Below are 25,804 nucleotides of genomic sequence, written 5' to 3'. Positions count from 1 at the left end.
TAACCAATCAGCATTCAAGATTAGACCCATCCATTGTATAATTCACTATAATGAACTGTATAGTTGCACAGCATAACTCAATGGATATAGTTAAATCTTAATGTTTGAGTTGTTTATGGGCCTAATTGACTCAACAACCAAAATAAATAAGTTTAGCTGTCTTAATGAACCAGAAAATAAATAGTTACTTCAAAGTTAGCTCGTTGATCCTGCTTTGTAGAAGACATCCATGCTCTCTCTAGCAATTCCTAAAACCTACAAATGTGTAGTTGTTCATAGCAAATAAAATAGATAAAACACTTTTGGTGTAATGTGAAGGGGTAGGCCTATAGCCTAAATTGAATTGTCAAGGCTTGCTTGAAGGCTAGTCTGCTCAGTTTAAAATCACCCTCGCTCTTTCTCTCTTCTCTCACAACCTGCCTGGATGAGATCAGTTCAATTTGGTTTCGCATATGGGATTTGATTGGCATCAAGTCTGGCTAGACATTTTTACCCATTTGGCTATTCTCTGGATTAATTGCGTGCGCTTGAATCTGTGGAACCGTTTGAGGAAATCAAGCGATTTTTATTTTATTTTTGCGGTTCAAGTGGTTCAGTAGCCTATTCTCTGGCTCATTGCGATTTGTGTAGGTTGTGAAGCTTCGTCAGCCTGGTTATTTTTTTTATACAGTAGCCTATATGGACTGGATACTCACATTTGCCATCTTTATTTTTCCATATTGAGCCATATTGGCTTTGCGCAATAACTTTTTTTGTGCATGGGTTCTTCATCCTTCAAATGTGGTGTTTCTAGATTTTTATCATAATTCTGCGTTGTTTCGCCACTCATGCGCTATGGGAGGTTGAGTAGCAAATTAGCAGATGAATAGGTGTTCTATTCACGATTTGCCAACTCTGTTTACAATGCACAATGGGGACTAAACATACGAAGGGAGCCGCGTCGGACACCGGCGGATCTTGCTCACTATTCAGCGCTTGGAGACGGACGCAGAGCTCGTTCAGCCGGTGGTCTTCCGGTGATCGGCTGGGACGCAGCGGGGCTCCTCCACCCTACCAGAAACGCATCAGTATGATCCAGGAGGTGTTTGTGATGGCTAGGGAGGGGAGACAAGAGGACGCCACGGAGCTGCTGAAGACACTCCGACAGGTGAGTTGTGTGACATATAATCATGTCAGAAACAGTGTTGAGATAAAAATAAAAAAAATACAGCGTTCCATGTTAACACACACACACAGGATGTTTGTGACATTGCTGTAGGTGCTTGATTTCGTGGAAATCGGTATGAGGTGAATCACATGCTGACTCAGCTGGGACCCCGGGGAGGGTGATGCTGCTTGGAATTGTACATTTGAAATTAGTGGAGGGTGCTTCATCCCTTCAACCCCCGACATATCTGGTTCTTATTCACTTGACCTAGACAGCAAACGGAAGAAAATCGACCACAACGGGGAGGGACTGCCTTAACTTTCCAATAACATGCTTGTTTTTAGTTGCAAAATGTTTAGCTACGTTTTGCAGTAATGAATATAACCCTGATGTCGAGCCCATTGTGCCATGGCTCCCCCTCTCCACTGCATAGCTGCAATTCAATAGACCCCCGAGAGTATTATGAATTATCGAATGTATGCATATGTCATAACCAGTGTTGCCAACTAATTTTCAGGGTAAATTGCTAGAGGCAGGTTGGGTTGTTGCTAAATAACGTTCTGATGTCCTTGCGTGACAACGTAAAACAGACGTCATTACGTAGAATACACAATAACGTTACTCAAATTGATGGGCCATCATGGCAAAAAAATATGATTTGACGTTTATTCAGGTACAGACTCCCACTCTTTTCTGTACATTTTTGATTGAGACATGTTGATTGATGTTGTAAATTCTGTTCAAGATCAAACATTCGTGAAAAAAGTTGACAGGGTAGTCTGAAAAGTTGCTAAATCGAGCAACAAAATTGCTAAATTGGCATCACTGTCATAACCCTGCAAATGACTTACACAGGATGTAACTCCCTCTATGTAGGCCTAAAAGTATCTACTACGTCATGTTTTCTATGGAGTTTTTCCGAGCCACCGTGTTTTGCTTGCCGTTTTGGGTTTTAGGCTGGGTTTCTGTACAGCACTTTGACATCAGCTGATGTAAGAAGGGCTTTATAAATATATATTTTTGATTAAAATAAATTTGATTTATGTTTTCCTTCGCTTTGTGTCCCATGCTGTCCGGTGTATTTTCATGCTAATGTTAGCAGGCCAGCTGTAGAGCAGAGGCGTTGTTCCCTTTCAAATGGAGAACCCATTATGACGTGAATGCTGCTTGTCTCCTTTCACATCCCTGTGCACGTGTGCATTGCTAATCACTACTCTGCACTACTCTACTGCATCCCCACAAAACACGTTCATGTGTCGGTTTCACAGACACAGATTAAGGCTAGTCGAATCAAATCAAATGTATTTATATAGCCCTTCGTACATCAGCTGATATCTCAAAGTGCTGTACAGAAACCCAGCCTAAAACCACAAACAGCAAGCAATGCAGATGTAGAAGCACGGTGGCTAGGAAAAACTCCCTAGAAAGGCCAAAACCTAGGAAGAAACCTAGAGAGGAACCAGGCTATGTGGGGTGGCCAGTCCTCTTCTGGCTGTGCCAGGTGGAGATTGTAACAGAACATGGCCAAGATGTTCAAATGTTCATAAATGACCAACATGGTCAAATAATAATAATCACAGGCAGAACAGTTGAAACTGGAGCAGCAGCACGGCCAGGTGGACTGGGACCGCAAGGAGTCATCATGTCAGGTAGTCCTGAGGCATGGTCCTAGGGCTCAGGTCCTCCGAGAAAGAGAAAGAAAGAGAGAATTAGAGAGAGCATACTTAAATTCACACAGGACACTGGATAGGACAGGAGAAGTACTCCAGATATAACAAACTGACCCTAGCCCCCGACACAAAAACTACTGCAGCATAAATACTGGAGGCTGAGACAGGAGGGGTCAGGAGACACTGTGGCTCCATCCGAGGACACCCCCGGACAGGGCCAAACAGGAAGGATATAACCCCACCCACTTTGCCAAAGCTCAGCCCCCACACCACTAGAGGGATATCTTTAACCACCAACTTACCATACTGAGACAAGGCCGAGTATAGCCCACAAAGTTCTCCGCCACGGCACAACCCAAGGGGGGGGCGCCAACCCAGACAGGAAGATCACATCAGTGACTCAACCCACTCAAGTGACGCACCCCTCCTAGGGACGGTATGACAGAGCCCTAGTAAGCCAGTGACCCAGCCCCTGTAATAGGGTTTGAGGCAGAGAATCCCAGTGGAGAGAGAGGAACCGGCCAGGCAGAGACAGCAAGGGCAGTTCGTTGCTCCAGAGCCTTTCCATTCACCTTCACACTCCTGGGCCAGACTACACTCAATCATATGACCCACTGAAGAGATGAGTCTTCAGTAAAAACTTAAAGGTTGAGACCGAGTTTGCGTCTCTCACATGGGTAGGCAGACCATTCCATAAAAATGGAGCTCTATAGCAGAAAGCCCTGCCTCCAGTTTGCTTAGAAATTCTAGGGACAATTAGGAGGCCTGCGTCTTGTGACCATAGCGTACGTGTAGGTATGTACGGCAGGACCAAATCAGAGAGATAGGTAGGAGCAAGCCCATGTAATGCTTTGTAGGTTAGCAGTAAAACCTTGAAATCAGCCCTTGCCTTGACAGGAAGCCAGTGTAGGGAGGCTAGCACTGGAGTAATCTGATCAAATTTTTTGGTTTTAGTCAGGATTCTAGCAGCCGTATTTAGCACTAACTGAAGTCTATTTAGTGCTTTATCCGGGTAGCCGGAAAGTAGAGCATTGCAGTAGTCTAATCTAGAAGTGACAAAAGCATGGATTAATTTTTCTGCATAATTTTTGGACAGAAAGTTTCTGATTTTTGCAATGTTACGTAGATGGAAAAAAGCTGTCCTTGAAACAGTTTTGATATGTTCTTCAAAAGAGAGATCAGGGTCCAGAGTAACGCCGAGGTCCTTCACAGTTTTATTTGAGACGACTGTACAACCATTAAGATTAATTGTCAGATTCAACAGAAGATCTCTTTGTTTCTTGGGACCTAGAACAAGCATCTCTGTTTTGTCCGAGTTTATAAGTAGAAAGTTTGCAGCCATCCACTTCCTTATGTCTGAAACACATGCTTCTAGCGAGGGCAATTTTGGGGCTTCACCATGTTTCATTGAAATGTACAGCTTTGTGTCATCCGCATAGCAGTGAAAGTTAACGTAATGTTTTCGAATGACATCCCCAAGAGGTAAAATATATAGTGAAAACAATAGTGGTCCTAAAACGGAACCTTGAGGAACACCGAAATTTACAGTTGATTTGTCAGAGGACAAACCATTCACAGAGACAAACTGATATCTTTCCGATAGATAAGATCTAAACCAGGCCAGAACTTGTCCGTGTAGACCAATTTGGGTTTCCAATCTCTCCAAAAGAATGTGGTGATCGATGGTATCAAAAGCAGCACTAAGGTCTAGGAGCACGAGGACAGATGCAGAGCCTCGGTCTGATGCCATTAAAAGGTAATTTACCACCTTCACAAGTGCAGTCTCAGTGCTATGATGGGGTCTAAAACCAGACTGAAGCATTTCGTATACATTGTTTGTCTTCAGGAAGGCAGTGAGTTGCTGCGCAACAGCTTTTTCTAAAATATTTGAGAGGAATGGAAGATTCGATATAGGCCGATTTAGTTTTTTATATTTTCTGGGTCACGGTTTGGCTTTTTCAAGAGAGGCTTTATTACTGCCACTTTTAGTGAGTTTGGTACACATCCGGTGGATAGAGAGCCGTTTATTATGTTCAACATAGGAGGGCCAAGCACAGGAAGCAGCTCTTTCAGTAGTTTAGTTGGAATAGGGTCCAGTATGCAGCTTGAAGGTTTAGAGGCCATGATTATTTTCATCATTGTGTCAAGAGATATAGTACTAAAACACTTGAGCGTCTCTCTTGATCCTAGGTCCTGGCAGAGTTGTGCAGACTCAGGACAACTGAGCTTTGAAGGAATACGCAGATTTAAAGAGGAGTCCGTAATTTGCTTTCTAATAATCATTATCTTTTCCTCAAAGAAGTTCATGAATTTATCACTGCTGAAGTGAAAGCCATCCTCTCTTGAGGAATGCTGCTTTTTAGTTAGCTTTGCGACAGTATCAAAAAGGAATTTTGGATTGTTCTTATTTTCCTCAATTAAGTTGGAAAAATAGGATGATCGGGCAGCAGTAAGGGCTTTTCGATACTGCACGGTACTCTTTCCAAGCTAGTCGGAAGACTTCCAGTTTGGTGTGGCGCCATTTCCGTTCCAATTTTCTGGAAGCTTGCTTCAGAGCTCGGGTATTTTCTGTGTACCAGGGAGCTAGTTTCTTATGAGAAATGTTTTTAGTTTTTAGGGGTGCAACTGCATCTAGGGTATTACGCAAGGTCAAATTGAGTACTTCAGTTAGGTTTTTAACTGATTTTTGTCCTCTGGCATCCTTGGGTAGACAGAGGGAATCTGGAAGGACATCAAGGAATCTTTGTGTTGTCTGTGAATTTATAGCACGACTTTTGATGTTCCTTGGTTGGGGTCTGAACAGATTATTTGTTGCAATTGCAAACGTAATAAAATGGTGGTCCGATAGTCCAGGATTATGAGGAAAAACATTAAGATCCACAACATTTATTCCATGGGACAAAACTAGGTCCAGAGTATGACTGTGACAGTGAGTGGGTCCAGAGACATGTTGGACAAAATCCACTGATGGCTCCGAAAGCCTTTTGGAGTCGGTCTGTGTACTTTTCCACCTGAATATTAAAGTCCCCAAAGATTAGAATATTATGTGCTATGACTACAAGGTCCGATAGCAATTCAGGGAACTCAATGAGGAACGCTGTATATGGCCCAGGAGGCCTGTAAACAGTAGCTATAAAAAGTGATTGAGTAGGCTGCATAGATTTCATGACTAGAAGCTCAAAAGACGAAAACGTCATTTAAAAAAAAAAAAGATTGAAATTTGCTATCGTAAATGTTAGCAACACCTCAGCCTTTGCGGGATGCACGGGGGATATGGTCACTAGTGTAACCAGGAGGAGAGGCCTCATTTAACACAGTAAATTCATCAGGCTTAAGCCATGTTTCAGTCAGGCCAATCACATCAAGATTATGATCAGTGATTAGTTCATTGACTATAATTGCCTTTGAAGTAAGGGATCTAACATTAAGTAGCCCTATTTTGAGATGTGAGGTATCATGATCACTTTCAATAATGACAGGAATGGAGGAGGTCTTTATCCAAGTGAGATTTCTAAGGCGAACATCGCCATGTTTAGTTTTGCCCAACCTAGGTCGAGGCACAGACACGGTCTCAATGGGGATAGCTGAGCTGACTACACTGACTGTGCTAGTGGTAGACTCCACTATGCTGGCAGGCTGGCTAACAGCCTGCTGCCTGGCCTGCACCCTATTTCATTGTGGAGCTAGGGGAGTTAGAGCCCTGTCTATGTTGGTAGATAAGATGAGAGCACCCCTCAAGCAAGGATGGAGTCCGTCACTCCTCAGCAGGAGTCATGGCTTGAATAACATGCTCAATGCAGATTATCCATAGAAAGTGTTTCTTAGTCCACAACTACACTTAATCTGTGTTCTGGAAACTGGTCCTCGATGTAGCCTACTGATTTACTTTCCCTGGGAGACAACATCTGCATCCCTATGGGCCCTAGTCAAAAGTAGTACACTACATAGGAAATAGGATGCCATTTGGGACGTATTCTGTTGGAGATGGACAGTCATTTTGCATGCAGATGTTCTCTCCCAGGGAAAGTAAATCAGTAGGCTACATTTAGACACCTCTTGATTTAGTTTTATTTTCTGTAGTTATATTGAACAGGTAGGGCAGACAGGTAAGGTAGGATAAATGTGAGTCAAACGCAGTGTACTCTCTTTCAACTACACTGTATCCATTATGTTTTTAATCAAGGGGTGAATCCGGACTTCCACTTAAATCACATTTTGCTGTAGTCTCCCATTGACATCAATGTATGACTAAATGAAAACTTAAAAATGCACTCCAGGAACTTAAGCACAACAATTTCGTAACATATAGTACAAATTGCATAACCAAAATATAATATGAATTGCAAAAAAATAAATAAAATGCATTACATTTTTTGAAGGATGTAGCATCATACAAAATGGATGATGTAGTACACAAAAAAACGTGAACAACCTTCGGCTTGTGAGCACCGCTTTCAAAACTACTGGCTGAAATTATACAAAGGTTTGAGAGTGCATCTTTAAGTGGAAGTTAAGGTTCGCCACCAAGTGAATTCAATGTAAACAGTTAATCCCTTTTCCCCTGGCTGTAGGATCTAGGCATGGAGTCCACGTCTCTGGACGATGTTCTGTACCGCTACGCCAGCTTCAGGAACCTGGTAGATCCTATCACCCATGACCTCATCATCCGCTTGGCCAGATACTTGACCTGCCCCAAGACGGTGGGACCATCTTTCTCTCCCTCTCTCTTTCGCACACACAATCTCTCCCTCTCTCACACACAAAAACGCACAGTGTGTTATGGACCTTTGCTAAAGTATGTCAGCAAAATTACATTTGGATGAGTGTGTTTATCGCATGAATGCATAGCGTGTGTGATTGTGCATCCATGTGAGTGTGTGTATGTTTTAGGATACACGTATAGGGGAAGTTCCCATCTGCACTCAACTCCAATTTATCAACTTTAAATTGGACATGGCTGGGACAAAGATTGAATTGTGCTCACTGATTTACTGAATTACAATTTCTATTTGTTACTTCACAATAATTGCTGAGAATGTTTCAGTGTTCTAAGAGTTGTCACCGTGAGCCATTTAGGAAATGTCCAAGATGAAAAGCCATAGAGGGTTGGGTTCAGACACACATGCTTGCAAGAGACTGAACTACACAGTACCAGTCAAAAGTTTGACAACACCTACTCATTCAAGGGCTTTTCTTTATTTTTACTACTTTCTACATTGTAGAATAATAGTGAATACATCAAAACTATGAAATAACACATATGGAATCATGTAATAACCAAAAAAGTTAAAACCTCTTATGGCTGCGATCCTCGTACAGGGATCAACATCAGGGGAAATTTCAGAGTGACAACTAAAAATACAACGTCGTAACATGAAACATTCTTGAAAATGCAAGTGTCCTACATCCTTCAAAAGATTAGAATCTTGGTAATCAAACTATGTTTTCCGATTTAAAATAGCTATTACAGAGAACAAATACCATGCTTTTGTTTGAGAAGAGCAATCAACAACAAAAACATTTTCCGCCATGACAGTTTTTACATATTCACATCTGAAGGTAAAATTATGACTTACATTCTGATATCTTGCTCTTATTTCTCTTCCTGAGGGTCCCAGTGATCAAATGAAGTGCCGTTTTCTTTGATAAAATCTATTTTTAGAGCCTAAATCGAAACATTAATGAATAATTTTCACCATAGCTACACTTTAACTATGACAGACAAAACGAGGGGAAAAAATCCAGAAAATCACATTGTAGGATTTTTAATGAATTTATTTGCAAATTATGTTGGAAAATAAGTATTTGGTCAATAACAAAAGTTTATCTCAATACTTTGTTATATACCCTTTGTTAGCAATGACAGAGGTCAAACGTTTTCTGTAAGTCTTCACAAGGTTTTCACACACTGTTGCTGGTATTTTGGCCCATTCCTTCATGCAGATCTCCTCTAGAGCAGTGATGTTTTGGGGCTGTTGCTGGGCAACACGGACTTTCAACTCCCTCCAAAGATGTTCTATTGGGTTGCGATCTGGAGACTGGCTAGGCCACTCCAGGACCTTGAAATGCTTCTTATGAAGCCACTCCTTCGTTGCCCGGGTGGTGTGTTTGGGATCATTGTCATGCTGAAAGATCCAGCCACGTTTCATCTTCAATGGCCTTGCTGATGGAAGGAGGTTTTCACTCAAAATCTCACGATACATGGCCCCATTCATTCTTTCCTTTACACGGATCAGTCGTCCTGGTCTCTTTGCAGAAAAACAGCCCCAAAGCATGATGTTTCCACCCCCATGCGTCACAGTAGGTATGGTGTTCTTTGGATGCAACTCAGCATTCTTTGTTCTCCAAACACGACGAGTTGAGTTTTTACCAAAAAGTTATATTTTGGTTTCATCTGACCACATGACATTCTCCCAATCATCTTCTTCTGAATCATCCAAATGCTCTCTAGCAAACTTCAGACGGGCCTGGGCATGTACTGGCTTCAGCAGGGGGACACGTCTGGCACTGCAGGATTTGAGTCCCTGGCGGCGTAGTGTGTTACTGATGGTAGGCTTTGTTACTTTGGTCCCAGCTCTCTGCAGGTCATTCACTAGGTCCCCCCGTGTGGTTCAGGGATTTTTGCTCACCGTTCTTGTGATCATTTTGAACCCACGGGGTGAGATCTTGCGTGGAGCCCCAGATCGAGGGAGATTATCAGTGGTCTTATATGTCTTTCATTTCCTAATAATTGCTCCCACAGTTGATTTCTTCAAACCAAGCTGCTTACCTATTGCAGATTCAGTCTTCCCAGCCTGGTGCAGGTCTACAGTTTTGTTTCTGGTGTCCTTTGACAACTCTTTGGTCTTGGCCATAGTGGAGTTTGGAGTGTGACTGTTTGAGGTTGTGGACAGGTGTCTTTTATACTGATAACAAGTTCAAACAGGTGCCATTAATACAGGTAACGAGTGGAGGACAGAGGAGCCTTACAGGTCTGTGAGAGCCAGAAATCTTGCTTGTTTGTAGGTGACCAAATACTTATTTTCCACCATAATTTGCAAATAAATTCATTAAAAATCCTACAATGTGATTTTCTGGATTTTTTTTCTAATTTTGTCTGTCATAGTTGAAGTGTACCTATGATGAAAATTACAGGCCTCATCTTTTTAAGTGGGAGAACTTGCACAATTGGTGGCTGACTAAATACTTTTTTGCCCCACTGTAGCTGTACTGTGATATTTGCACTGCTACTGAGTAAACCTCCAATTGTTCTCCACTACCCGCTAGAACCTTGACGTCCCAGTGACATGCAGACCACCCCTGTCCACCTGGATCCTAGGGCCTTTGAGAGATAGTGACCCATCCTTTGAAAAGAGTACACAGTGCCACCTACAGAACAGAAGCATTTCTAACTCCCCCACCCCGAATATACTGTATACAGCTATTAAAAAAATGTATGTAGAAAAAAATTATTACATCTCTTAATTTATTTCCACAATTAACAAATCATATGCGTAATAATGTTGGCACTTCCTGCAAAGGATTATTACCTATAACCAGGACTGACATTACAAAAACATCTTATTTGACTTCCAATCAGTATCCACAAACAGACAAAATACATCCTCTGCAAGCAAACAATTGTGATTCATCCTATCCTTTCCCTAACAACATTACCTCTTAGCAACAGATGTGGATACATACACACACACACTCCCCACCCCTCCCCCACAAACAACCACAAGCTCAGATGTTCAACAGTTGTTCCAACCCCGAGCCCAACTCGAGAAGACTTGATGTGTGAATGCATATACAGTTGAAGCTGTTTGAGAAGGCATGCCACATTGAGCAGGAATGGGGAGATTTGATTAAACAATTTCTAGTCCTAGCTGATGGAGCTCGGATACACCCTTTTCTCCGCAAAAACACATGCCGGTCCCCCGTTGTGACCATTTTCCCAAGCAGCACTGTGCAGTCAAACCATTAGATTATTTTGTCGCCAGGGCCACTAATCCCCCCCTTGATTGTCCGAATGTGACCCCCTCCCCATGGGTTACTGCAGCTAGTGTTGCCAGCACTGCCACTACCTGGGTGGAGTTACTCCACCAGAATTCTCACCAGCTAGGTACGAAGTCGTCAAGGTTCTCATATTAGCAGCTTTAAGAGATTCCTTGTGTATTTGTAATTTACATTTTATTAGGATCCCCATTAGCTAATGGCGTAAAACTAGCTAATCTTCCTGGGGTCCAACACCAATTAACAAGACATTACAAACAACCACAAATCAAGACTTCACAAACATTCAACAAATAGACAATACAGATAATTGACATACCTGACAGGAAACACATTTAACATTCAGTTTATGCTTTCTATTTCCTGTCCAGTCACATGGTCTATCGCATTGATGTTCTTTTATTTTTTTCTTGAAGGTGGATTTACTTTATGCCTGAGAAATATGGATTGGTAAAGAGTTCCATTCAGCTATGGTTCTATATAAAACTGTAGATTTAAGGCGATTTGTCCTTGGCTTGGGTTGTTTTAGCTGCCCTGAATTTGCCTGTCTGGTTTGGTGGTTATGCGTGTTGCTAGTATGTACTAACTGCCCTGAAAAATACTGTTTTTTATTTATTTTTTTAAATATTACATTCCTAAAGAAAATCAGAAGACTGGATAGTCATTTGTTTTTAACGTGAAGCCATGAGAGATTCTGATGCATTTGGATAATATTCATATGGATAGAGCAATGAAGAGCTCATCTGGCAGCCCTGTTTTGAGCAATTTGGGGCTTTTTTTAAGTATCTTTCTTTGCTGCAGATGACCATATGACTGGTCAGAGATTGAATCACCTGATTCAGTGTGCTAGATGTTATATACTCTGAACATGTTCTTTTAACAGCAATTCCCTTACCAATCTTAATATGATCTATGTGTTCTGACCATGATAAAGCTGCATCCAACATCACGCCTATTAGTTTTGTTTTTTTCACTTGCTCAACATGCATTCTATTCATTGACAAATTCAATTGGGGATCATCAGCAAGCATATATTTTGAACCTCTCAGCCTCCAGTATTTATGCTGCGGTAGTTTGTGTCGGAGGGCTAGGGTCAGTCTGTTATATCTGGATTATTTCTCCTGTTTTATCCGGTGTCCTGTGTGAATTTAAGTATGCTTTTTCCTTTTCTTTTCTTTCTAGGTTCTGGCCTTTCTAGGGAGTTTTTCCTAGCCACTGTGCTTCTACACCTGCATTGCTTGCTGTTTGGGGTTTTAGGCTGGGTTTCTGTACAGCACTTTGTGACATCAGCTGATGTAAAAAGGGCTTTATAAATACATTTGATTGATTGACATTTTGTTTAAGAAATGTTCAACACCAATTTATTCATATCAACTCACTCAGACACCATTCTTAGTTCACTGCTCAGTACATCTGTTCACTCATTACATTCTGATCCTGCACTATACATTGTAAAGTCATCAGCATACATGACCACTCTTGCTTTGTTCATTACTGAAGGTAAATCATGAGTAAAGAAAGAGAAGTGGGCCTAGGACTCTTCCTTGAGGAACACCACAGTGTATATCTGTACTGTTTGAAAAGCAAACATTTAAAGAACACTTTTTGCCTTCTACTGGATAGATAGCTTTCCATCCAGTATAGAGCTGCAGACTTAAAACCATAACATTTGAGTTTACCTCGTAACAGTTCATGATCAATTCCATCAAAAGCAGCATTAAAATCTAGTAACACTGCACCAACTAACTTCCTGTCATCCATAGTCTTTAACCAATCATCTGTCATTTGTGCTAAGGCCGTACTCGTGGAATGCCCTTCTTTGTATGCATACTGGAAACCCATACTGGAAACCTGTTACATGAGAAATAATCCTTGATTTGTACAGATACAATTTTTTTCCAATAATTTACTTAACGCAGGCAGCAAGCTTATTGGATGACTATTAGGACCAATGAATGCAGATTTGTTTATCCTTAGGTAGTGGAATAACCTTTGACTCGTTCCAGACTTCTGGGTACACCCTATACATCAAGCACTTTTGAGAGATTGGGGTAGATATTTGATTAGCTGTAACTCTAAGCAATTTGGCATCAAGATTATCTGTACCAGTTGACTTGTCATTTGAAAGAGACAGCAGCATCCTTTCTGCCTCTTCCCTTTCTACTTGAAATTCAAACATACATTGCCTCTCCTTCATGATAGTCTTTTATGAGGGTATATGACATGGAGCCATCAGTTGGAATCACAGCATTCCTCAACTTGTGCACTTTGCCTGTAAAATATTAATTAAAGTAGTTTGCGATGTCATGTGGTTTTGTAATAATTATACTCTCTGATACAAAAAAAAGAGACTGACAAGTTTGAATTCCTACCCATAATAGTGTTCAATGTTCTCCACAGCTTTTTCCCATCCCCCTTTGCTTCATCAATTTTGTGCTGATAGAATCCCTTCTTTCCTTTGTTTAGCTTGGTCCCAAGATTTCTTAATTTACAATAACTTTGCTTATCAAACAGAGTGCCAGATTTATCTGCTACTTTTTTCGCATAACGTTGAATCATTAAATTTCTCCGCTCATCTTCAATCAATGGGGCACTGTTTGACCTCACAGTGCATTTTCTTAAAGGGGCATGCTTATCAGCTATACTCGAAAATAATTTCATAAACAAATTTAATGACATTTCAGGATCATCCTGACTACACACTTCTATTCATTGCACATTCTTAATCTCATCCACAAATGAGTCCTGATTGAACCCCCTGTAGGGCCTGCAGTAGATTACCTTAGGGGAAGCCTTTGGTATTTAAGTTTTCCTAGTGAGTGCAACCAAGTTATGATCACTGCAACCTAGTGCCACTGATAGAGGTTTAGAACAATGATCAGCCATGTTAGTAAAAATGTGATCGAATAAAGTTGTTGATGTGATACCAGACCTATTAGTGTATGTTCTGGTTGGCAGGTAGCCTAGTGGTTAGAGCGTTGGACTTGTAACCGAAAGGTTGCAAGGTCAAATCCCCGAACTGATGAGGTCAAAATCTGTCCTTCTGCCCCTGAACAAGGCAGTTAATCCACTGTTCCTAGGCCATCATTGAAAATAAGAATTTGTTCTTAACTGACTTATGATCACTGCAAGGTAAAAAAACAAAATGTCACAACTTGGGTCAGGTTACATACATTGGCAATATAAATACTTTTGGACAGTTGGTGTTATAGGAATATTGATTTTTATATCTCCCCAAAAATATATTTTCGGGGGGGGCTGGAATTACTTGTCTGTCGTTCCTCCTAACTCCTTGGGAAGGAGAGTGAACAATCAGTTTGTCATACCTCAGATATGCTATGTCACCTCGTTCTCTTGCAGCCTTCATAGCTGGTATTAGTTCCTTCTTCGATGGACTGCGTCTGAGAAATCCTCATTGATGAAGATGAAGGACCCTTTAATGTGTTTGGCTTTTTCAAGGACTGCAAGCTTATCCTTGAAACTGAGGAATTTCACTACAATTGGCCTGGGTCTGGTTCCATTGGCATCATGAGTGACCCCTGGTTTCCCAGACCGGTGAGCACATTCCAGTTCAACCTGTTGATCCAATTGTAGCTCTTCAGAAAACTACTTTCGAACTTTGTCCTCTGATTCAGCCCATGTCTCACTTTGGCTCTCCTGTATTATGCTCACCCATCCGGGGATTTTTAAAGTTATTTCAATAAAGTAGTTTGAATTGAATAAGCTTTGAAAGCAGTGCTAGCTAGCTAAGGTGTTTTACAGTTAGCAACCACTTTGACACCCTTTTGCTAACTACCGTAGCACTGTCCTGCCAAACACCTGTCTCCAAAAATGACTGTCTCCAGTTGTGGTAACCTGTTACCATCATGTTTGGCCTCTATTTGTGGATGTTATTGGTCAAAGGCCTCTTCCCCTGTCCAGAATGTCCACTGTGTGTGAATCCTCCTCAGAATCAGTCAAGACAGAGGGGTGTTTCAGGGATTGATAGTAGCCTCAGTCAATATCTGGCAGGGAAAGAAAGCACCCTGGGCTACATGTCAAGGCTGTTATGAAAAAGAAAGGTCCAATAACATCACTCGCTTGCCTTAGTTCTCTCATTCACTCCCACTCACTTCTACATTTTCTCTCTTCTGCTTCTTTCACTCTCTTCTCAGGAACAGGATTTCCTGGGTGCTATGGAGAAGGTGTGTCGTCAGTTGATGTACCACCTGAGCCCTCACTTCCAGTGGCGCAGGCAGGGGCTCCTGAATAGCAAGCCTCAGCCCAGGTGAGTCCCATTGGGAGGCTAGTTAGGACAGGCCATTGGCCTACAAAAGGACACCTGCACTCATGCACACACATTTGTATATTTTGTATTTATTAGGGATCCACATTAGGTGCTGCCAAAGCACTTATATTACATATAAAACAAAATCTAAAATAGTACATCACTACATATGCACAATACAAAATGTTTAATATCATCATACAACAATATCCCAATGTATGCGTATGCATGTCTCTGTACCTTTGTGTGTGTCTCTTCACAGTCCCCGTTGTTCCATAAGGTGTATGGAAATATCAGATTCTACTGCTTGCATAAGTTACCTGATGTGGAATAGAGTTCCATGTGGTCATAGCTCTATGTAGTTGTTACAGGAATTATATTCCTCTGTTTTAATACCCAAATAAAATTAAACACTCTGTCAATTAATAAGAATTTGTAAGACTCTTATTTGTATAAAATGGACAGAGACCAGTCTTAAAAGTCAACCAGCAGCGTTTATTCTCGAGAGTACTGCCCATGATACATTTTACCACAGGTTATAAACTGAAAATGACGTCATTAGTTTTAGTACTAGCCCGTCTCATCTCCGCTCCAGTACAATGGCTGTATGGTTCTCAAGCTTTCCCACATCATCTCTCCCTATTAAGATAATTTATGAACAGAGCCAAGGTCTGCCTGTGTAGATAAGCATTCTAGCCAGTCTGGCTATAAGTTCATTCATTTCTACCAAGGAACAGACAGTCATTGTTCTAATTCTTGATTATATTTACACACATTATATTCAGTACTAGGATTATAAAGAAAATTCATACATATACAGTAATATGATAGTATTCTGATTAGTCAGTCCTGATTGAAATGTATACATAGTTAGTCATTATTGATAAAAATTCCCTTAAGCACATTTCAATACATGTTGATGATTTCATTCCTATGCTCTTTGTAAATACTCTGGTAGCTTGACTGACAACCTGAACCGGGTTGCAGCCACTGGTTACAGTTTGAAGTTTTTTCTTGAGTGGGCAGCTTGATGAGAGCCAGTCAATATTTAAATCACCCAGAAAATATACTTCTGTTGATATCACATACACAACCATTCAAAAGTTTGGGTTCACTTAGAAATGTTGTTTTTTTTTGTCCATTAAAATAACATCAAATTGATCAGAATTACTGTGTAGACATTGTTAATGTTGTAAATGACTATTGTAGCTGTAAACAGCAGACTTTTAATGGAATATCTACATAGGTGTACATAGGCCCATTATCAACAACCACCACTACTGTGTTCCAATGGCACGTTGTGTTAGCTAATCCAAGTGTATAATTTTAAAAGGCTAATTGATCATTAGAAAACCCGTTTGTAATTATGTTAGCACAGCTGAAAACTGTTGTCCTGATTAAAGAAGCACTAAAACTGGCCTTCTTTAGACTAGTTGAGTATCTGGAGCATCAGCATTTGTGGGTTCGATTACATTCTCAAAATGACCAGAAACAAAGAACGTTCTTCTGAAACTCGTCAGTCTATTCTTGTTCTGAGAAATGAAGGCTATTCCATGCGAGAAAATGCCAAGAAACTGAAGGTCTTGTACAACACTGTACTACTCCCTTAACAGAACAGCGCAAACTGGCTCTAACCAGAATAGAAAGAGGAGTGGGAGGCCCCGGTGCACAACTGAGTAAGAGGACAAGTACATTAGTGTCTATTTTGAGAAACAGACGCCTCACAAGTCCTCAACTGGCAGCTTCATTAAATAATACCCACAAAACACCCGTTTCAACGTCAACAGTGAAGAGGCGACTCCAGGATGCAGGCTGTCTTGCAAATTCACACCAATCACTACCTTTCTGCTTGAAATACTGTGAGGGTTGGCCCTAATCTCAGATCTATGATCATATTATCCTACTACTAATCCTATCCATAACCATTAGGAATATGGAATATACAGTTCCTTCAGAAAGTATTTCCACCACTTGACTTTTTCCACATTTTGTTGTGTTGCAGCCTGAATTTTAAATGGATTAATTTGAGATTTTTTTTTGTCAGAACCCTATAATGTCAAAGTGGAATTATGTTGATAGAAATGTTTACAAATTTGCCTAAAAATGAAAAAACAAATGTCTTGAGTCAATAAGTATTCAAACCCTTTGTTATGGCAAGTCTAAGTTCAGAAGTAAGATTTTGCTTAACAAGTCACGTAAATTGGATGGACTCACTCTGTGTGCAATAATAGTGTTTAACATGATTTTTGAATGACTACCTCATCTTTGTACCTCACACATACAATTATCTGTAAGGTCCCTCAGTCGAGCAATGAATTTCAAACAAAAGTTCAACCATAAAGACCTGGGCAATTTTCAAATGCTATGCAGAGAAGGGCACCTATTGGTAAATGGGTAAAAAAAAATGTAAATTGTATTTTTTATTGAACCTTCATTTAACTAGGCAAGTCAATTAAGAACAAATTCCAATTTACAATGACGGGCTACACCGGTCAAACCCAGACGACACTGGACCAATTGTGCTCCGCCCTATGGGACTCCCAATCACGGACGGTAGTGATACAGCCTGGATTTGAACCAGGGTGTCTGTAGTGATGCCTCTAGCACTGAGATGCAGTGCCTTAGACAGCTGTGCCACTGTGGAGCCCAAAATAGCAGACGTTGAATATTCAATACACTTTGGACGGTGTATCAATACACCCAGTCACTACAAAGATACAGGCGTCCTTCCTAACTCAGTTGCCAGAGAGTAAGGAAACCACTCAGGGATTTCACCATGAGGCCAATGGTGACTTTAAAACAGTTACAGAGTTTAATGCCTGTGATAGGAGAAAACTGAGGATGGATCAAAGTTGTAGTTACTCCACAATACTAAATCTATTTGAACATCTATGGCAAGACCTGAAAAATGGTTGTCTAGCAATGAACAGCAACTCATTTGAAAGAGCTTGAAGAATTTTTTTATTTTAAAAAAAAATTTTTTTTTTAAACTTTGCACAATCCAGGTGTGGAAATCTCTTAGACTTACCCAGAAAGACTCTGTAATCGCTGTCAAATGTGCTTCTACAAAATATTGACTCAGGGGTGTGAATACTTGCATGTAAGTAAATTAGACATTTCTGTATTTCCTTTTCAATACATTTGCAAAACATTATAAAAGCATGTTTCACTTTGTCATTATGGGGTATTGTGTGTACATGGGTGAGTTTTTATTTTTCTTTAATCAATTTTGAATTCAGGCTGTAACACAACAAAATGTGGAATACGTCCAGGGGTATGAATACTTTCCGAAGGCACTGTATCTGACTCTGGATCAGCAGTTAGAGGCAACTTTTAACGTCTGGAATACAGGAACAGGAAGCAATCCTCTACCCATTATGTCTGTTGGAGATAAGGCATCAATTTAGTAAGGTGTTGTTTTCCATCGTTAAGCCACTTTAAACTAAGTGCCCTCCCCCTCGTTAAGAGGCTATTATTGCCAAGAAAGAGATGGGAGAGGATGTGAGGGGAGAGGTCCCATTTTGGACCGTCTCCAATTCTTGGTACCTCTGATCATCAAGATAAAGAGAAATTAATTCCTATCAGTTTTATCCCTCACATCTCTTTGTCTGGGAACACACTGGGCTGTGAGATGACAATGTGGTCTATGTATCCTAAGTTGCTCCCTATCCTCCTTCCCTTTCATTGATAGGTAGAGAATGAGTTATCATATGGTAGAAGAGTAAGGCGGCCAGTACGTTGCAATAAACTTTAGTGAACTGTTATCAGAGGCAGGTAGACTAGTGATTAAGAGCATTGGGCCAGTAACTGAAAGGTTTCTGGTTCAAATCCCGAGCAGACAAGGTGAAAAATCTGTCAATGTGCCCTTGAGAAAGTCACTTAACTTATTGGCGCACCCATCCCGTTAGCGGGATTATTTTCGTCAGCATCCGCTGAATTGCAGAGCGCCAAATTCAAATTAAATTCCTACAAATATTTCATCTTCATGAAATCACAAGTGCAATATAGCAAAACACAGCTTAGCTTGTTGTTAATCCACCTGGCGTGTCAGATTTAAAAAAAGCTTTACAGCAAAAGCTATCCAAGCCTTTATGTTAGGACATCTCTCTCAGCAGACTAAACATTACAAACAGCTAGCAGCCAAGTAGATTGGTCACGAAAGTCAGAAAAGCAATCAAATGAATCGCTTACCTTTTGATGATCTTCGGATGTTTGCACTCACGAGACTCCCAGTTACACAACAAATGTTCATTTTGTTCCATAAAGATTATTTTTATATCCAAAATACCTCCATTTGGTTCACGCGTTTTGTTCAGAAATCCACAGGCTCGAGCGGTCACGACGGGGCAGTTGAAAATTCCAAATAGTATCCGTAAAGTTCGTAGAAACATGTCAAACGTTTTTTAGAATCAATCCTCAGGTTGTTTTTACAATAAATAATTGATAATATTTCAACCGGACCGTAGCTTTTTCAATAGAAGAGAGGGAGAAAAGGTCTGCTCCAAGCTGTTGCGCATGCAAAACTCTGCTGGCACCCAGCCATCCACTGACGCGATGTGATCCTTCTCGCTCATTTTTAAGAATAAAATCCTGAAACTATGTCTAAAGACTGTTCACACCATGTGGAAGCCATAGAGAAAGTAATCTGGTTGATATCCCTTTAAATGGAGGGAAGGCATGCAATGGGACAGAGAGGTTTCAGGAAAAACAGCACTTCCTGGTTGGATTTTCCTCAGGTTTTCACCTGCAATATCAGTTCTGTTATACTCACAGACAATATATTGACAGTTTAGGAAACTTTAGTGTTTTCTATCCTAATCTGACAATTATATGCATATTCTAGATTCTGGGCCTGAGAAATAGTCAGTTTCATTTGGGTACGTTTTTCATCCAAATATCAAAATACTGCCCCCTACACTCAAGAGGTTAACCCTGCTCTGGATAAGAGCGTCTGCTAAATGACTAAAATGTAAACAGAAAAAATGTACAAAATAATACATATTCACGCTGCCTAAGGAAGACTAGTAGTCGAAATGCGTTGCAGTTGTGCGTCCTGGTGTACTATGCTGACTGCTCCTGTATGTATTCTTTTGTAACTATTTTCTGTTAATAGTTCACAAAAGTTTATTGCAACGTACTGGCCGCCTGCTCTTCTTCTTTCTTGGATTACCTGCCATTTACCTTCCCACTGCCCTCATCTCACGTTTCATCATATGGTAGAAACCAATGATGTAGAAACAAGTCTTTTCACCTATCAGTGATCATTAAGGAGAGGATGCAGGGAAAGGAAAGTTTATTATTAGTAGCCCTGACCTCAAAGCCAACAAAGGTCTGTGTCCTAATCCAGTTGAATCAGTGAGCAAACCTGAAAGCAGGCTTTCATTTAGCAGTCAGGTAATTACTGACGGTGACAGTGTGTGTTTAGAGGATTGATGTGTTTGCAGTCATTTGCCTCTCATACTGCATCTTCTTTCCCCAATTGGCCATTTGCCAAGCATTTGAACATTTCCCATTAAAAATCAGCTTGACGAGATTCGCTCAGAGCCCACCCAGAGTGGATGAATGCATCAGGTCCAGATCCTCTATTGGACCACATATTAAATTTATATCTTTGGGCTGGCAATGTGTGTGTGTGTGTGTGTGTGTGTGTGTGTGCACAATGCATCTCTGAGTGTGTGTGCTTGTGTATGGGAGATCTATCCTAATTGGCTTAGCATTGATCAATGGGCTGACAAGATACCCTTTCAGTGTCATTTGACCCTCATTTTTGGTGTACTTTACAAGTGTGTGCGTGTTACCAAGTTATTGCTTTTCTCTCAGCCAATAAAGACCGGCTTTAAGTCACTCTTTGGCTCAGCAGTAGCACTTCTAGTCAGGCAGACCCTGAAAAACATTCCAACCCCCATACCGTGTCCTGAAGCAAACTAAAATACTTATTCAAATATTCATTAACTGGGCACATTCATACACATGAGTGATTTTCCCTCAGAAGACACAATATTTTACTACTATATAGGCTCAGGTCAAAAGTAGTGCATCATGTAGGGAATAGGATGCCATTTTGGATACAACCTGGAACAAGGCCTTTACTTCTTATTATTCCCCTGATATACCGTGTTAATGTCTCTCCTCTTCCCAGTCTGAAAGCCGCCCTCTCTTCCCCTCCCGTGGGCGGTACTGTGGACCTCTCTGGCGTGCCACTGGGTGTACGGGACACGGAACGCCTGGCCGCACACCTTTGCCTGCACGCCGCCCGTGTGCGAAGCCTCGAGTTGGGCTTCACCGAGCTCACAGACCAGGTATTATGAAAACAGCACATCGTTACCAATACAGCTTGTATAATATATTAAATGACTACAACACATTCTAATTTCAACCAAAAATCATGGTATTTCATATTCTCAAACAAAAATTCTAAACTGAGCAAGAGCTTGTGTAATCCACAGAGATGGAACCCTAAATAGTTTCTAGTTAGTTTTATCTCTATGCTGTAACCCATCCCTAGCACAGCATGGAACATCTCCAGAGAAAGGAAATTACACCCTACTAGTAATGCACAGATCTTGTCAACAAATAACTATATATTTTAATCACAATATTACAAGGGATGCAATTTCATCTCTGTTATGCTCCAGGGGGAAGTTTCCCCTAGGTGCAGATCCAGGATCAATTCCCTCTCCCCAATCTTAACCTTAAAAATGTGTGGGGAAAATGCATCAGTGACTAAAGGCATCTTCACCCTACTCCCTCTGTTAAACAGGCACTGCTATTGCTGCTGCCCACCCTGTCCACGTTGCCCTGCCTCCAAACGCTGGCACTCAATGGCAACCGGCTGACGCGCGTCGTCCTCCGCCAGCTCACCGACACCCTCAAGGACCCGCGCTGCTTCCCCGCCCTCACCTGGATGGACCTGGGCAATAATGTGGACATCTTCTCCCTCCCCCAACCTTTCCTCATGGGCCTGAGGAAGCGCTGTCCCAAGCAGGGCAAGCTGCCCACCATACAGGAACAGGGAGAGGCCCAGGGACAGGGGGGCCATGCCCAGGGACAAGACCCAAATGGCAGGCTACCAGAGGAAAGAGCTGGGGTCTCTAATGAGTGGCAGGGATCGAGGACACTGGACGAGACAGAGGAGTTAGAGGGTGAACTATGGGACTATAACATGAGGACACATGAGATTGAAAGGAGTGAAACGAAGAGTAAGGAAAAGAGAGATCCAATGAATGGAGACAGAGGACAAAATTATTTAAAGAGCATTGCGTCCTGTGGTGGGGATGATCACGGGTCCCCTCAGTCAACCAATCTGAACTGAAAAATTATTTTTGGCTGTGTATTGAGTGAGGTGAAACATTCAGAAAATTGCAGATAGAAACGTCATGAAGAGAGCTGACACCTTTCCCTATTCTGCATGACAGATCATTTCTACACAAAACATTACTATCTGTAACATAGTGCTCTTCCGAGCAGGTCCCTGATACGGATATGGGTATTATTAACACCTCTAGAATTGCAATATTTTGGTAATTTTTCCAAAATTCCCAGGTTTTCCAGGTTGGAAGATTCCCAGGATCAGGAGGGAATGAACTTGGGAATTTGGGAAGATTCCAGAGATTCAAGAAACCAGAATTTGCATCCTTACACCTTCCTGTGGACATACAGTATAAGGCTGAAAGATAGGGTGAGATTACAGAGGGTGCCTAGTCTGAACTAATGTCTCTCACCCAGGGGTGCAAGTAGATTTAATTTCTTACCGGTACGTGACCTACTATGTGTGCACGCCATAGGCCTAGTAAACACAACCAGTTACAACGTTTTCATCTGATTGTCAAACAATAACTTAACAAAAGGCAATCCTGTTGGCTAGCCACACACGTTTGTCCACTCACAAAATAATTCCAGCAGCCAAACAGTGCACTGTACACCCACAATTTGATAAATGGATAAATACATCTGTTACAAAAAAAACTAAGTGTAATGACATTCAGTGATTGTCATTAGGCCCAAGACACTTGTAGCCTGAATTGATGTGTCCACTGCTTTACGCACAAGTCTGTCATCAAATCAAACTTTATTTGTCACATGCAACGAATACAACAACAGCATAATAGCATAATAACAAAACAAAAAAATGTTTTCATCCAAGTTAAATTGGAGACCAGATTGCTCATTTGAGACTAGAAACATTACATAACCTCAACATGAAAAACATAAGTTAATGAAAAAAAAAGAGACCTTACCGCGAAATGCTTACTTATAATCCCTTAACCAACAGTGCAGTTCAAGAAGAGTTAAAGTGCAGGACGCCAAATTCAAAACAACTCAAATCTCTAAATTAAAATTCCTCAAGCATACAAGTATTTTACACCATTTTAAAGATAAAATTCTCGTTAATCCAGCCACAGTGTCTGATTTCAAAAAGGCTTTACAGCGAAAGCACCACAAACGATTATGTTAGGTCACCACCAACTCACATAAAAACACAGCCATTTTTCCAGCCAAAGAGAGGAGCCACAAAAAGCACAAATAGAGATCAAATTAATCACTAACCTTTGATGATCGTCATCAGATGACACTCACAGGACTTCATGTTACACAATACATGTATGTTTTGCTTGATAAAGTGCATATATCTATTTAAAAAATCTCATTTTACATTGGCGTGTTACTTTCAGTAGTTCTAAAAATATCCAGTGATTTTGCAGAGAGCCACATCAATTTACAGAAATACTCATCATAAATGTTGATGAAAATACAAGTGTTTACATTGAATTAGAGATATACCTCTCCTTAATGCAACCGCTGTGTCAGATTTCAAAAAAACTTTATGGATAAAGCAAACCATGCAATAATCTGAGTACAACGTTCAGACAACAAAGCAGCCAAAAAGATATTCGCCATATTGTGTAGTTAACATTAGTCAGAATAGTATTATAAATACTCACTTACCTTTGATCTTCATCAGAATGCACTCCCAGGAATCCCAGTTCCACAATAAATGTTTGATTTATTCGATAAAGTTCATAATTTATGTCCAAATAGCTTCTTTTGTTTGGGCGTTTGGTAAACAAATCCAAACGCACGTTCAGGTCCAGCCGAACGTCGGACGAAAAGTTTTAAAAAGTTCCGTTACAGCCCGTAGAAACTTGTCAAACTCAGTATAGGATCAATCTTTAGGATGTTTTTATCATAAATGTTCAATAATGTTCCAACCGGAGAATTCCTATGTCTGTAGAAAAGCAATGGAACAAGAGCTAACTCTCTCGGGACCGCGCGTCAGAGCTCAAGCACTCTGCCAGACACCTGGCTCAATCCCCTCTCATTCGCCCCCACTTCACAGTAGAAGCCTGAAACAACGTTCTAAAGACTGTTGACATCTAGTGGAAGCCTTAGGAAGTGCAATATGACCCCATTTACACTGTATATTGGAATGGCAAAGAGTTGAAAAACTACAAACCTCAGATTTCCCACTTCCTGGTTGGATTTTTCTCAGGTTTTCGCCTGCCATATGAGTTCTGCTATACTCACAGACATCATTCAAACAGTTTTAGAAACTTCAGAGTGTTTTCTATTCAATACTACTAACAATATGCATATATTAGCATCTGGGGCAGAGTAGCAGGCAGTTTACTCTGGACACCTTATTCATCCAAGCTACTCAATACTGCTCCCCTGTCACCAAGAAGTTAAGTAAAATATTTACCAAATAAACTAAAGTAAAAATAATAAGAAGGTAACACAATAAAATAACAATAATGAGGCTATATACGGGGGTACCGGTACCGAGTCAGTGTGCGGGGGTACAAGTTAGTTGAGGTAATTTGTACGGATGAAGTGACTATGCATAGATAATGAACAGTGAGTAGCAGCACAAAACAAATGGAGGGGGAGTGTCAATGTAAATAGTCTGGTGGACATTTGATTAATTGTTCAGCAGTCTTATGGCTTGGGGGGGCTTTGTATGCATCTCTGTGTGTGGCGTGAAGTTGGTCTAGAGTTGTTTTCCCTCTGGTTGCACATGTGATATGCTGGTAAAAATGTGGTAAAACTGATTTAAATTTGGCTGGAATTAAAGTCCACGGCCACTAGGAGCGCTGCTTCTGGATGAGCATTTTCTTGTTTGCTTATGGCCTTTTAGTGTTGGTTGAGTGTGGTCTTAGTGCCAGCATCAGTCTGTGGCGGTAAATAGACGGCTACTAATAATATTGATGAGAACTCTCTTGGTAGATAGTGTGGTCTACAGCTTATCATAAGGTACTCTACCTTAGGCGAGCAATACCTCGAGACTGCCACTAATCTCCACCATGGCAAAACCTTTGTGTTCTTGTTAAACCACAATTTGGAGCATATACCACCCATTTTAAAGTCAATTTGCTCATTGTAATGCACCTGACATGCGGTAATGTTAAATAATTATTTGCCTATAGTTTCCTTGGCATTTCATTTTAATTATTGCGATAGGCTCACGTTCTACCTGTACGGCGTACCCCCACTATTTATTTTGCTGGGACGCCGTGCTGGACTGTACCCGCTTATTTTCTCCCCTGCTCTCACCCACTTTTCTCCAATAGCATGTCAAGGACAGATAGAAACATTTCTGATTATATGAGGAGTCATTTCTGTCACCAGTGATAGCAGTGATTGTGGCCAAGTTAACACTGTTGATGATACAATGGATGTTGATCATAAAATACAGTGTCAGCATTCTTATTGATGTAACAGACTGAG

At 40.9% G+C, this 25,804-nt stretch overlaps 1 protein-coding gene across 1 annotated transcript; it reads left to right on the top strand.

Moving 5' to 3' along the window:
* Nucleotides 1–23,355, top strand: LOC112229089 (leucine-rich repeat-containing protein 75A-like). Its single transcript, XM_024394981.2, has 5 exons — nt 1–1,147; nt 7,389–7,517; nt 14,967–15,079; nt 21,219–21,378; nt 21,840–23,355. Exons 1-5 carry the CDS (start codon nt 911–913, stop codon nt 22,389–22,391), a joined length of 1,191 nt encoding a protein of 396 aa, XP_024250749.1. The 5' UTR covers nt 1–910; the 3' UTR covers nt 22,392–23,355.
* Nucleotides 23,356–25,804: the final 2,449 nt, after the last annotated feature.

The sequence above is a fragment of the Oncorhynchus tshawytscha genome, linkage group LG30 (genome assembly GCF_018296145.1).
Source record: "Oncorhynchus tshawytscha isolate Ot180627B linkage group LG30, Otsh_v2.0, whole genome shotgun sequence".
In the NCBI taxonomy this organism is placed as follows: Eukaryota; Metazoa; Chordata; class Actinopteri; order Salmoniformes; family Salmonidae; genus Oncorhynchus; species Oncorhynchus tshawytscha.
The sequence above is the reverse complement of the archived record's forward strand: the minus strand, read 5'-3'. Positions and strand labels throughout refer to the sequence as shown.